Genomic DNA, 15494 nt, shown 5'->3' on the forward strand with positions numbered 1-15494 from the left:
TCTAAAATAAGTATGTCTGAATCGGTCAAACTGAATTACAGACCCCCTTAACATAAAATTATCCATATTTTTTGTTAGAGCCGATAGACTTGTTTCTTTAATTTTGATATAATCTAAACAAAAAGAAGTACACAATACTTTAAAACATTTTTTGGGGGTAGAGCAGGTGCGATTCTTTTTTAATTTGCCTTTTTTGTCTAAAAGGAATGCACTACTGTTTTCGGGCAATGAGCCAAACATATACTTCGATTTGAGGTGAAAAGAACCTACCGTCGATTTGAAACCTGACCGTATTATGACGATAAGAACAGACGTCAGTAAGATACCGGAAGTTGGTATCAGTGAATCGTATATGATAATTATATTATTAGCATGCAAACAGAATAAATCAATTCATCTGACATCTAACGAACTAAAATTAAAATTAGAAAAACAACTCTACTCATAACTATGTTTACGCCTAAGAGAACATGACACAGTCAATTTAGAAAATTACTAATCGACTGTTCTCGTTGTAATACAATTTTCTTTTAATCATTATCAAGGGAACAACAATATTCTGTACCACTGGCATCGAGCCAAAATGATACAGGTAGCATTTAGCAAATTGTATTTTTAAGATATTTCTAGCATGAAGTTACAGTTAAATAATTATGACAACCCTTTCAGAAAATTTTCAGAGGGGTTCAAAGTATTAGTCCTTGCAACTGATTGACCTAACAAAAGCCAATCAAAAGAGATTATGACCAATGTTGATTAATGTAGCCACTTGCTATAAGTGAGAAACATGTTGTTAATGGTAAATCACGCATGAGATTAGGTTCAGAAGTTTTGCTAAGTAGTTATCCTTTTGAACTAATGATTTGAAGAAAAAACACAATCAGTTGTTCATGCTAAATTTTCCTTTATGTTTGAGAACTATCCGAATCGTTACCAATATAAAAATTGTATATTTTTAAACATCATATGAAAGGTAACGGTTATTTCGGGGGCATATGTGTTTCCAAATTCATCGATATTATAGTTGTGTCATTGTGTGTTTGTTATCTATAAACAATACATGAAAGCTGTGTATTTAAACAATAGATTTGAATTTTGTCTCGTTGAAATATATTATATTCTAGTACTAAGTTGGTTTATTATCGTACTTTCTCCTTTTTGTCTTTCTGCATAAACCATTCTGATAGTTCTTTTATCTCTTCCTGTAAGCCATCGGGGTCACCTTCAAAGTGTTCCTCGATTACTTCTGTTATATTTTGATCTGGTATCTCACCATTCCTCTCCCTTTGTAAACACAATGAACAAAAATGGTTTAAATTCAATGAATATTCATTAGAACAAATTATGAGGACAAGAAGGATATCACTTATTTGTTTATATTTACTAAGAGGGCACAGGGTGGTTATACGACGATTCGTTCTCCCGCACATATAGGTGAAGGAAAACAAACAAAGCTGTTGACATTTTCTCTATCATGTCTATACATTAGAACTAAGTCTAATGAAATAATTATTTTTTATGTTGGATTACAGGACAAATTTTTCACATGTCAAAACAATTGACAAATTTCAATAATGTCTAGTTCATTCCATTTAGGTGAAAATCTGCTTCTAAATCAAAAGAGACAATGCTTTTAGTATTGTCATGATTTTGTACCATCAACAAAAAATAACATATTTAATTTTGTTTTAATTGATTCAATGAATCGATTGAATGTTCTATCCTCCTCCATATGTTAATAATTGTACATTAGTAGTAAATGATCAAATAATGTTAATTAAGAGATAACTGTATTGTATTTGAAGCGTTGCGGACGTCTATCGGTAGTTATACTGTCGCAAATTTAGTTTACCTGGCGACTCGTAGCGGAGACTGTACGGGTATTTGTGGCAGAAAAAAAACTACCGATCGACGCCCGCAAAGTTTCAACTACAATACAGTTATTTCTATTCTAATTCAAAACAAGTACATAATAAAAATTCAATCATTATTTCAGTGCAAAATTTTCATTAAAGAAAATTCTGCGAAAAGATGCTATCTTCTTTGGCCCCTAAACTAGGTGACGTCATAGGTATGTTTCAGGCGTCAAACGTAAACATCGGGCGTTTTCTGGCTTCTTGGTTGCTTCAAAATGTAACACATTTGATAAAAAGAAGATTTTTAGGTGCACCATGTGAGTTTTTTTTCCCATATTATTGTAGAAATTACATGTCACTACATTCCGCAATTCAAAAGGTCAGCTTCCTTAGTTTCAAATAAGGAGAGAGATAATTTTACGCTAACTATCAATCAATCAGAACCATTAATATACAATAACCGCATAAGAATATCTTATTTCCAGTATTTGTTTTTTAAGACTTCCGTTTTTAATTTTAAAGACCTTCAAACATGAAACATGTAAAATTTATGTTCACAAACTTTCTATGCAAAACAAGTGTTTACTGATACCAGTTACATGACTCTTGTTTAAAATAGTAAACTTGTCTTTTTTGTATTTTAGACCATTATTCGGAGTGCGACCGTTGTTAAACTATATATTTGGAAAAGATAATTTGTTCAGTTTCACTGTTGATAATACAATAGTTCTATCAAAGTAGTATTCTTTATTTTCCATATGATTGATAGAAAACAGAAAGGTTAAGCCTTATATTTTTTTATCAATATTTTATATAATGTATTATGAAACAAATTGACCACCATTGCCTTTTCCTATTTCGATTCTAATCATCGTCTGTGTGAGTGTTTGTCTTATTGATGTTCTAACCAAATTCAAGCTTACAGTTATATTGCAAATGTTTATTCAAGACTATTTTCTGTATTCGGTTTTCTTTTTTTGTTATTGCCTGGGTTTATAAAACATATGAAAACAATTCTTGATATTTTGGTTAAATGTATCGTCTCGAAATCAAACATGATGTTTGCGTTGAAATCGGTAACGGACATTTTTTTACAAATTCTAAATAGCTTAAATCATTGAAGACCGTTGAATAATGCTTAAATACCGTTTTGAATGATTATTTACAAGCATCACAGATCTTTAATATAACCTGAATGATACAAGTGGCAACAAAGCAATTTGTGTGTGAGAAAGCAAGGTGCCTTTAAGACAAGACAACGTATAATAGAACGAATGACTAACATGTGAACACCAAGCAGTTTATTATCATGAAAATAAAACAAAGTTATAAACAATAACCTTGTATCACGAAAATAACAAGCTGCAAGAAAATCTGCAACTCCTCCCGATCCATCAATCACTACAACATGATGTTCATGGTTCAGTACACTCTTAGCAGTTCTTAGTGCATGGACTCCTCCTTCAATAAGCACCAACACAACCGGCAGAATCTCATGTGTTTCGAGCTCTGCATCTACACAAAAAAGTGACATATTACAAAGTGCTAATAAGACAATATGTTACAGATTCAACCCTTAAAAAATGAAATATGATTCAACGGAATTCCGAAACTTAATACTTGAAGTCTGATTTAAATTTGAATCAAGTGCATAGGTTTTTGCAATATAAACATAAACAATTATCATTTAGTTGCAAATTTATGTGATCAGGTTATCATTAATCATTGACTATTTTTCTTGAAATGCATCGCTTTAATAAGTTTGTATTGAATTAAAATTATAATAGTTTTCGTTGTTGTATAGAACATTTGGGTTGATCAATTCAACTAACACTATGAGCATTGTTTCATAATTTCGAAAACCAAACTCTTTCCGTTCATAACAAGACTTATTCAATTGATTACATTTTGAGAACTTGTTCGTATTCTAGTTGTTTTTTTACAAATAGCAATGTCAATTTTGTTTGATTTGTGAGCTTGAAAGGCCCCTAACTATCTTCCACCTCTTTTTATAAAGTAGTTTATCAATAAAAATTAAAGAAGCGTATTTTTCCATAACAAGTTAAGTGTGGTGTTAGTATTTTCACTGCATGAACATGCTATTATAATTTTTATCATTTCGAAAGATGCACCATGTTTTCTACAGTCTGGTGTTTTTCTACGTTTCTTTTTCTTTAAATACTCGAGACAAAGGATGCCTTTGTCTTAATCTTGAAAAGATTAGCAAACTGTTGATTGCTTAATTCCAATGGCATTAATTGTATACGTATTTACAATCTTAAAAAAAGAAGCTGAGTTTAATTTAGTCCGACTGGTATTAAAGATTGAAAATATTGATTCAAAGGAATATAAATGCACGTTAGATTTCGGGGCCAGGCCCAATCAACAGATATCTATCAACGTGTTCCCTAGTGACAGTTATTAAATATAATCCGTGAACCGCTAGTTATGATTAACCTCAACCAATAACGATAAATACAACCTAGTAGAAACCCAGAAAGGGGGCATACAAATAATTTATTTTAGATAATCAATTATGTTTCTAATTCAATTATTATGCACCTCAGGTAGATAGTCTGTTCTTTATTATTGTCTTCGACTTTAGTACGAGTATGAGCCATATTTTAAGACTTTTAAATGGAATACCAGTTTCTTGTACGAAAAAAAGAAAACATAGATCCCAGCTTATGGAAAACCACATCTGTCGCATGTGGATCTCTGACATTGGTTATAAGTTTTAGTATTACTTAACGATATCATGTCTTTACATGATATGCTTTTTTGACTTTACTTAACGATGGTTTTACAAAATATATAATGATAGTAAAGTCATTTCTTAAGGATATTTTTATAAACACATGATATGGTTTCGAAATGACCAGTTATGGTTTTGCCATTAATTATTATTGTTTGCCACTACTTAATATGATTTTACCATTATTTAATGTGTATGCTCTTAGATAGTATGGTTTTAATATTGTTTGATGTGTATCAGGTTTAAAAAAGTCGAGTTTCTATTTGAGTTACTGAATAGTTACACGAACGTTTAATTGAACTTAGCCACACTCATATGAGGCACACATAACAACTAACATAGAAATTGGTTTAGAAATAAAAACGATCTTTCCAAAACGATCACATTGATTTACCTCATAACGTAATGTGATTACCCCAGCAGCGTATAACAAAATCACATCAAATACAGGAACGAATACATCATGAAAAAATTGCCAAATGAGCATAACAAAGTACACAAAATATAATAATAAAATAACCTCACCTAATGACACAACTACATTAAGTAATGTTGAAATCATTTTAAGTATAATGTAATACCAAAACCATACCAAGTAATATCAAAATATTGTGTCATTAAGTACTTATAATGAGTAATATCCACACATTATGAAGTTATGTCAAAACGGTATTTTGCAAAGACAAAATATCCCCAAGAAATAATAAAACTACATAACATAACGGAATGTTAGAGTACCACATACGACAGTGGCGGTCCATATCAGTTTGCAATTTTATCTGGTTTATGTTGAAGAAATCACTATTTTCTTGAAAACGAATTGATTCTTAGAGCTGTTATACTGATGTGAAGCTTATTAACAACTTTGAGATATCAAAAGATATCAAATTGATTTGTTATGTTTCAACAACCAATTTGTATTTAACCGTGTACGTGCTGTGCCCTCCTGTCAGCTGACCTGTTTGTTTACTTACACAAAACATGATTTTAACAAAATCAAGAGAAAAATTATCTAAGAACATACAATCTCATTATGATACATATTGATATAGTCCTATTGTTGAAAGCTTTTTTATATGCGAATACATATACCTCATATATATATCACTTTGAATTTGAATATATTACATATTCTACAATATCTGTTTCATATTCAGATATTTTTGTTGAAATTTAGGTTAAACAAAACTTTAAAGTATCATCCTTAATATGGGTTTGTTCGTCCAGTAACAAGATTAACTACTGATCTTATAATTGTGATTCACTTACACATGTTATAGTGGTATATTGCTAACTCAACAGTTTCTGCAGAAGTATTATAAGGAACATCGATATTATTTATATAAGAGTTTTCCGGTAGTCATAAATTGTTTGAATTGGTTGAGTATAACATTTTTTTATTACTCGTCTCAATGTTCTACTCAACTTTACAATCTATACGTGTATAACTGGACCACAAACTTAAACTGACATATTTGTTGCTTGTAAATTTCACAGCTTTTAACAGTATTCAATGGTGTTATCTTGACTGTTTGAGAAGAGTTAAATGAATAAGTACTAATGTATCCTTTTAATGCTCCTGCTCTCTGTCTCACTTCTTGTTGGTTTTACTTGTATTGTTTTAACAACTTTGAGATATCAAAATTAGTTCGTTGCAAATTAACAAAAATATAATACCTGTTTCTTTGATGTTGATGTTCAGTAAGAAATGTTCGAAAGCTTCTCTGCATGTAGCCTCACTTCCAGTCTGATTTATTTTGACATTATTTGTGAAGATAAACTGGGTATGAATTGGATCTAATACCTCTTGTGTGGATATACATGGGATTTTAACCCAATTGTCTTTTTTACGTCTCTTAATCGAAATAACTTCTTTGGGTTTATTTTCCTTGCAACAATTAAAAGTGTAAATTATTTCCGTACTGTTATGTTTCTGATTAAGCTCGATTTAAAAAATATCTTAAATCGACAAGCAATATTCGAAATAAATATGCATGAACAATGATAGTAGGTTCACAACACTTACAACATAATATCTACAACTCGACATTCTTCATAAAAGTCCTTGAAAAACAAAATCCTGTAGATAAAATATACTATCTGATGTTCAGTAGTTGTCGTTTTTTGATGTGGTTCATAAGTGTTTCTCGTTTCTCGTTTTTTTATATAGATCAGACCGTTGGTTTTCCCGTTTAAATGGTTTCACACTAGTAATTTTTGGGGCCCTTTATAACTTGCTGTTCGGTTTGAGCCAAGGCTCCGTCTTGAAGACCGTACTTTGACCTACAATGGTTAACTTTTATAAATTTTGACTTGGATGGAGAGTTGTCTCATTGGCACTCATACCACATCTTCTTATATCTATAAACCAATGACTTGACAAAGGAACGTGAAAATATAACGCAGTTGGATTTAAATATCGAAGTACAACCGTTTTCCATAAAATCAGTTGACACTAACACTTTTGCAAACGGGCTCTAAACAAAAAAAAAAAACAAAAAAAAAAAACACAGATACACAACAAAAGTAATGTCATAACTTGAAATTAAAACTGTTTAACTAAAAATGTAACTAATGACATTTTTACCACGTCTTAGATTGTGGTTTAACATCTATGTCGTCTGTCTGCTAAGTACCGAACGTGACCTATTTCCGAATATGACTGTTATACCGAGTGTGAATTTGCATTGCTATACGACGTGTCTCGGTATTTTATACATCCAACATACATGAATGTATTTTTGATGTTTCTGTTATGGTTTCGGTTGGATAATGTGTTATGTCTTATCGTTTGTAGTCCAAATACTTATGAAATAGCCTTTCAATACCATCATTGTCGTGAAAATTGTTTGGACTTGTTTTGTGAAAATAATTGTGTGAAAAGTTCAAGATTACATATTCGTTACATAAATGCGTCACTGTTTGTGGTGTCCTGTGGCGTCTGTCGTTGATGTAAGATGTTCGTTGTTGTTCTACGGTTTGCATGTTGTTTGGACTATGATATTATTTGTTTTTGCGTTTTTTTGTGATGAGTGTTCCTATGTGTTTTGCTGTATTTTACGAAATATTGTCATTTTAGCAATATTTCGTTTACATTGCCATAAAAGAGGGAGGTTTGGCTAGCCATAAAATCAGGTTCAACCCATTATTTTTTTTTAAAATGTCCTGTACCAAGTCAGGAATATGACAGTTGTTATCAAATATTTCGTTTCTATGTATGTTGGCGTTTGTTTGTGTTGCACTTCAGTTTTCCTCTTATAGTTGATGTGTTCCTTCGGTTTTAGTTTGTAACCCGGATTTGTTTTCTTTCTATCGATTTATGACTTTTGAACACCGGTATACTACTGTTGCTTTTATTTACTAATATGATATAAATGTATGGGGGCTTACTTCTCGCATCTCATCATATACTCGTTGTGGCAGTATTCCAACTATAGGAATGTTACAGTTTTTCATAGCTACATGCGCATTTACTGCTTCCTCAATAAACCGCACTGCTCCTGATTCCGTACCACATGTAACAATCCAAGATTCTAAAAAAACAAAGATATAACCTTTAATATTTTGTCGAGCGATTCGTTTTCTTGCTTCTCGATATGGAAGTTTTGCATTGGTGTGAAGGTCATACAGTGAGCTAAAATTACTAACATCTTAATGTTTCCATACCCTTGGAATTGTTTTACTAAACTAGATAAATGAGAAACTTATGATATAAGTAAAACCTCGCTACATGTAATGGATACTTTTTGATCTGCAGGATACAGTAAATGAAACCAGTCATTTATTAAGTTGACCATTGTGGAATGTATTACAAATATAATTTCATTCAGTAAATTGTTTACAATCAGAGCTGAAACAGTTACATTTATATGAATCGAGTTTAATTTATAAAAAAAACCAAGCGTGATGGCAAATCGTACTCTAGTCAATTTTTAAAGATACAGATGATTAAGAGATAAAAGAACGTCATATTTTTGTATTTAATCTTATTTTTAAAGGGGAGCATAATGGTCAACATAGTGAAAAGTGTCAGTTTTTGTGTTGGTATTACTAAAGATACCTTTCTGTTTTCTTAAATATTTTTGACTGGAAAAGATTGCATATTATGCAAATGCCAGGGATTTTACATAAGTATTACATAAAATTGAGAATGGATAATTGGGAATGTGTCAAAGAGACGACAACCCGACTATGAACGTTTATACAAATACAATAGTTTACCAGTACTTATGACTGCTTCGATCAAATCTCTCTTCAATTTACAGTTGTCCTTTATGTTGAACTGGTGATCTATTCCTGTGATTGATATTACTGCCTCAGGTTCAGGCATTGTCCATTTAATAGGCAGATCGCGTAACAAGAGATCTTTTCCCATTTTAGTGTCAGGAATGTTAATATACTGAAACACAATTTGTTCTATAGTGCATTGATCAATGGTAATACAATAAACACGATAAACAGTATACAATGTACTAGTGAATAAAAACAGCCATCTTACAAAATGATCCTGTCAATCGTAACGACTGAGAGCAAGATTTTTTCCCAGACGACAATTAACATCACTGATAATGGATAATATATAAAATGTCATGAACACCACATAGGATCATAGTCAGATATTCTTTGCAGTGTTTACACTAGTCAACGAAATATAGTCTAAAACGGTCATTGGTCTCTAAACATGATCTGAAAAGTTTAAACAATAAATTATTCAATCGTGTTCAGCTGTTTAGTAATTCAATACTGTTCAGATAGTTTGCTGAAACTAAAATCAGTACTATTCAGTAGCATTTCATACTTATAAGCATAATGTTGATCTATGCAAGGAAATAGCAGTGAACAACCTGAAATTACCTGAAACAGAAGTGCAATATTAAAACATAGAAAGACACACTATAAAATTTCAATTGGAAATGGCTTAACTCAATCAGAAAGACACATTAACACAAACAAGTAAACATTCACTGAACGAATACATTTTATCTATGACATAATATGAATACAATATTAATAAAAAAGGGGTTGGTAAAACAATGTCAAAATGACAACTATAACCTTAGACAAAATGGCGTTAAATAAAATAATGTACACAGGTAATTTTTTATATAATAAATAGCTAATTAGGAGTACGCAAATATTTTGTTATACTAAATAAATGAATTAGTTGTTCATAGTACGAGAAAAGAAGCGAAAATTATCGTTACACTAAATATTTATATGTTTAAAAAAGTGAGACGAAATATAACACAAAAAAAATAAGTAAACATTGAATAACAAAAATGCATTACAAATTGTGTCAACAGGTCAAATTAACACGAAAGTACGATTTGAGAGTACTCGTAGTAACTGAAACCTAGTTAAAAACCAAAAACAATTAATAATAACAAATCATGTATCAGAGACTAAAATCAATTCAAACCCAATCCAGGGATTTAGATTTTTAACGCCATTCCCAGTCAAAGAAAACATGATTTGTCCAATGCCCAAATAATAGTATCGACAGGCAGTAGGAGAGTGAGGATGTAACCTATATAATAAATGAGTATAATGTTATATATATAGATAAAGCAATCTCTATATAGAAAATAAACGTAGATGTATATTTATACATAATAATAAAAAAAAAATAAATAAAAAATTCGAAAAGAATACAAATTTAGTCATGTTTTAATTTGTTGATGACAAAATCGATATTTTTGCCAATGTTAACGATATTCAAAGATCTTATTACATTGTTAATAAGACAACATTTACTCAAAAGTTTGTTTAAAGGTTTGATGAGTTTACACGGATTGCATAGTGATTTCTACGCTTTTAGTACAATACTTATGTAAAATTTGAGATGTGAAATACCGTTTTAATAAGTTTTCTACAGGTACAGTCAAGTTTACTAATCAAATTTTTGTATCTTTGAACGAATTTAGAAAAAAAGTTTTAAGTAATTTATGGTAACGGAATCCCTGATTTAATAATTTACCTGTGTATCAATGTATTTCTACTTAACAAATATGTTGACATTCATATCAATTATATTGCATCTGAAATAATAAGTACTCTACAGTTAATAATATGTGACTGAAGAATTGGAATGAATGTAAAAATACATTACTTACAAAAACTTCCGTGAAATTCGGTTGCTTCTCAAATATAAAGGAGGGATTTGGAATACGCCTGTAATCGTAAACATAATGATGTTAGTTTTCGTTTTGTGCTAATGCAATGATGACAACCGTATGCAAAATATAAAATAATTTCAATAATCATGATATACAGTAACTGTTAATGATGAGGCAATGATGTAGATTAATGACTTTGAAAAAAAAAGCACTGATATAAATTTAGGCCAACTATAAAAGGTAATATCCGTTTTTCAAGGGTATGTGTTTGCTAGGAACAATTTTTATCAAAGAGAGTAACAAAAAAAAAAAACTAACTTCGTTAAAAAGCGACAATTTATTCAATGAAATATTACACTAAAGACGGAATGTTGAGCATAACGACCCCGGTAAACATTGGTAAACCCAGGCGCTTCGGCCATGCAAACCTGCCAAATGCAAACACCGCATTGGAACTCTTCGCAGTTCCCTGTTTCGATTAAATAGATATTGAACTCTGAGGATGTGTATATTAATGTTAACTTACTTGATAGTAAGAACAAACTTTTCGTGTTTAAAATGCTCGTTTTTATAAGTTGTATTTACGATAATAATTGAATCGTCCTATTGTCAGCGATTTTGAGGCAGTTTAATATAAGTCAAGTGTTAACGCTTCTTTTAACTCTGTTTTCATTCAACCATTGTTAACGTCACTATATATTGTGTAAACGTTGTTCTATCATTATGTAAGACGCTATTATATTGAGTTAAGATAACACAATCAAACGAAATAGACGCTGTTTACTGCCTGTTAATACATGGAGTTTACCATTCCGTTGTACCTATTCTTGTATCAGTATAATTCACATTATTTTTGAAGCGTTTTAGAAATTAACTGTTTTGGGTATTAATATCAGGTATTTCCGGCATTCGATATATATGCTAAACTGTATGATTCTGCTTTAAATTCTAATAAAGGAGGTATATTTTGAAAACCAATTTGACGTGCGTAATTATGTACATATCTTTTCATTCATTTAAAATTACTTATACACATTGTATATATAAAACTTGATATTAGGATTGCAAACATGTGTAAACATATAGTGCAACCCTTGACGTAATGTGATAAATGTCTACCATCTGGTATGGTCATCATCAAATGGCGACACTTTATTGCGGATCATAAAACATGGATGTAAGGTAAGTATAGTAGTACTCACATTGGTCTAAAACACTAATTATGTTGCCTCGAGAGGTGCGTCGATCTTATTTTTTCTATTAATCGGGTGAGTAAATGACATTATGCATCAACACTTTACCTGAACATTTAATGTTTTCTTATTTATTATCAATTACCTATATCGAAAGTTTCGTTTCAAATTAAAAAAAAAAAAAAAAAAAAAAAAAAACTATCCAAACATTTTAGTAACTATGTCTTTGTTTTTTTTTGTTTTTTTTTCAATATGCGACCATGTATTAGTCACTCTATCATTCTTTTTAAACTGCAAATTAATTCCTTATCGCAAGCAAAGTCAAGTATAAGTATTGTAGCATATTCAATTTTCTTCTATCCAAATGCATATGACATAGGAAGTAATGTGATGTCTTTTTGCACCTATTTGCCCAATGGCTCAATAAGGCAAAGCGTATTTTATCTGTAGTGGGATAATTTGTCTATGATTTACAAAAGATGTATTTCATTTTCACTTGTTTTAACTGTTAAGGTTACTCCTGCTTAAAAATTCCAATAGGGTATACATTTTACATTATTATAGATTTATAAAAGTACGTTCCAGGTAGTACTGCATACTATTTTCCTTCTTTAAACCATTGTGATTATGACAATTGCATGTGCATTACTTGATTCTATTTTCTTGTGTCTTTTCGTTTTCCCTTCTTTTCTTCTTTTCCTGATATTGAAAATAAAGAAATAATGAAAAACAAAATATTCTTCACGGATAACTGTTACCTTAGATAAGTCAGGTTTTAAGTAGTTCTCACTAGAAAGACCTTTCAATTTCTGCAATATGTGGTACTGTCTTCAGGTTTGATTTTTTCCATAAAAACAATTATGTAAAAAAAGTATTAACACACATACCGAACTCAAAGGTAAAATTCTTAAAGGGAATTCAATACAAAATGACAAAACCAAACGTTAGATTTATTAACAAACGGAACGAAAGTAAGACAACTGTCATATTCCTGACTTGGTAAAGACATTATCGGAAAAACACTGTGGGCTCAAACTGTTTTTTTTTATTCAGCGGTTACATTTCACGTCTTTAATTCTTTCTTATCTTTTCTTAAAGGTTCACGAATAACTATTCCATCTTTCCCTTGTCTGACGCATTAACCCATGCACATATTACCTTAGCTGTATTTGGCAAATCTTTCGAAATTTTAAGTTCTCAATGCTCTTCAACCTTTTCTTCATTTAGCCTTTTAACTTTTTCTATTCGAGCGTCACTGATGACGTCCTTTTGAGACGAACTGCTCATATCGCATAAACAATTATATGTGTATATACATTTATATTTAAAATAAACATGTGTTTTAAACAAACCAGTTGTATCAAGTGTATTTGTTTTAACTCGTTGAACTTAATAACGAACACCTTATCTATGCTGGTAATACATTTATTCAGTACTTCTATTCGAGTTTATTTCAATCTTAAAGATGTTCGCTACTCATGTTTTTGGCTTTTTGTCAGATATTCGGAATCCCTCTACTTTTAATCATGTAGTACCAAAACAAATTTTGCCCGCTAACTCCTACTTTTCTTTTCAAAATTTTATTGTATATAGTTTTACAATCTTATAAAATCCTTGTTATTTTTTCTTAGTTTTTGAAAGAAAAAAAAAATGCCAATATCAAATGTATGAAAAATCTAGAGAAAATCATTTCCCGCCAAATTTTCACGTGATTATATCTCAAAAACGAGGACATGGACCTCTAATTTTTTTCTACTCGTTAAGCTCCATTATTTATATACTATCAATTTTTAACAGGCTTTTAAAATGCTTGTTATTTTGAAAAACAGTAGCAAACATCCCTAAACAGTCTTCAATGTTAGCAAATTTAACGTATATGCCATCTACTTTATTTAGAATTTAAAAATAACATGCATACGATATCAATTTAATTCCTGTTAACACTATGCTGATATTTATCATGTTCATTTCTATAATATTGTATACCTATCGTAAACATAAAGTACTGAATGTATAAGTACTAATACTTATATTGAATCGATGTAAAGATCGAAACTTACCAACACTTCCCTAGCTTGTGGTTTTCCTTCTAAGAAGGATCGATGAAGAAGATGTCTGCAATCATAAAAATAATGCGGTAAGTGTTCGTCTTGTATCTATGTGATGATAATAACAATTATGATAATAACAATCATAGTCATAAGATCGTAATAATATACAGTAACTGTTTAAATATAAGGCAAAAATCAGATTTGATTGTCTTTAAAAATCATTGATATTTACCATATTACTAGCTGAGAAAAATAGAAGGTTTGGTGCAAGCAAACATATATAATCTAACCACATTCTGTATTTGCATATCACAAGTCAGGAGCCTGTTATTCAGTGGTTTTCGTTGCTGTATATTATCTTTTGTTCATTGGTTTGTACATACACCAGGCCGTTAGTTTTCTAGTTTGAATTGTTTTACATTTGACATTTCTGGGCCTGTTATTGCTTACGATGCGGTATGAGTTTTGCTTATTGTTAAAGGGTGTACGGTTATCTATAGTTGTTATCTTCTATGTCATTTGGTCTCTGAAGGAGCGTTGTCTAATTGGCAATCATACCACACCTTCTATTTTTATATAAACTAATAGATGAACGTAAAGATTCAGAATGTCGAATAATCATGTTAAATAGAGAATTTGAAAATATAATTTAATCTCTTATAAACATATATGCTCCTAATAAAGAATACGAACGAAATATATTTAAAAATAATCAATTTTATAAACAAAAAATGCCCTTCATTAGTAAACTAATGTTGACCTGATAGAGTCATTTTTATCTGAACAGATATTAATGGACTGAACAATAAATTATAAACGACTTATTTTTTTATTAATCCGTTTTTTCAGATGATGTTAAGATCAAAATGACAGTTTTAGACTAAATTTCATTAACTTAGTCTAGGAAAAATACATTAAGGAAGAGACATGAATGATGCCCTAAAAATGTGGATAGAAAACATTATAATACTCGAAAAAAAGAAAAAAAATGTATTGCTAGGAACAATTTTCTGCTTTGTTATACATTTATTTGAAGGTTAATATAAGCAAGTAGGCAAAACAAATAAAAGAACACAAATTTGTCAAAAAGCAACGACATATCCAAAAGTAAAACAACAAAATATTTCACAGAAGACAGAAGGTTGAGCCTTACGACTCATGCCAGTACAAAAACAAAATGCAAACTGAAAAATTGTCTCATTTGTCATTGATGATTATGTTTATGTTGATGTGAATACGTTCCAGGTTGATGCGATATTCAACGGGCTTGCATTTCCTATCATGATTTCCCGGCGAGAGGATAGCTGCTAAAAATATGCTATTAAACAAAGAGTTTCAAGCGATTTAGCTGAAATTATCCTTTTGAAAAATTTACGGACGTCGACGAAAATGTTCCAATTGTCGTAACCACAATCCGGTCCTCTTTTCTCGAAAATGTCATAACGATTCGGACTTATCACTTGGTTTGTATTCACACGAGCGACAAGACGGGTGCCACATGTGGAGCAGGATCTGCTAACCGT

General features: G+C 30.6%; 1 protein-coding gene across 1 annotated transcript in view; it reads right to left on the reverse strand.

The window, feature by feature from the left end:
* The window catches only part of LOC127714317 (transient receptor potential cation channel subfamily M member-like 2), a 156349-nt gene that overhangs the window by 115166 nt on the left and 25689 nt on the right, over positions 1 to 15494 (reverse strand). The window contains exons 5-12 of the mRNA XM_052220378.1: positions 13981 to 14035; positions 12570 to 12619; positions 10725 to 10782; positions 8833 to 9010; positions 8002 to 8144; positions 6289 to 6499; positions 3197 to 3371; positions 1149 to 1284 (exon numbers count right to left, since the gene is read on the reverse strand). Coding sequence (XP_052076338.1) covers positions 1149 to 1284; positions 3197 to 3371; positions 6289 to 6499; positions 8002 to 8144; positions 8833 to 9010; positions 10725 to 10782; positions 12570 to 12619; positions 13981 to 14035 — 1006 coding nt within the window. The remainder of the gene's footprint in view (positions 1 to 1148; positions 1285 to 3196; positions 3372 to 6288; positions 6500 to 8001; positions 8145 to 8832; positions 9011 to 10724; positions 10783 to 12569; positions 12620 to 13980; positions 14036 to 15494) is intronic.

This window comes from Mytilus californianus, unplaced genomic scaffold, assembly GCF_021869535.1.
Source record: "Mytilus californianus isolate M0D057914Y unplaced genomic scaffold, xbMytCali1.0.p SCAF_9, whole genome shotgun sequence".
In the NCBI taxonomy this organism is placed as follows: Eukaryota; Metazoa; Mollusca; class Bivalvia; order Mytilida; family Mytilidae; genus Mytilus; species Mytilus californianus.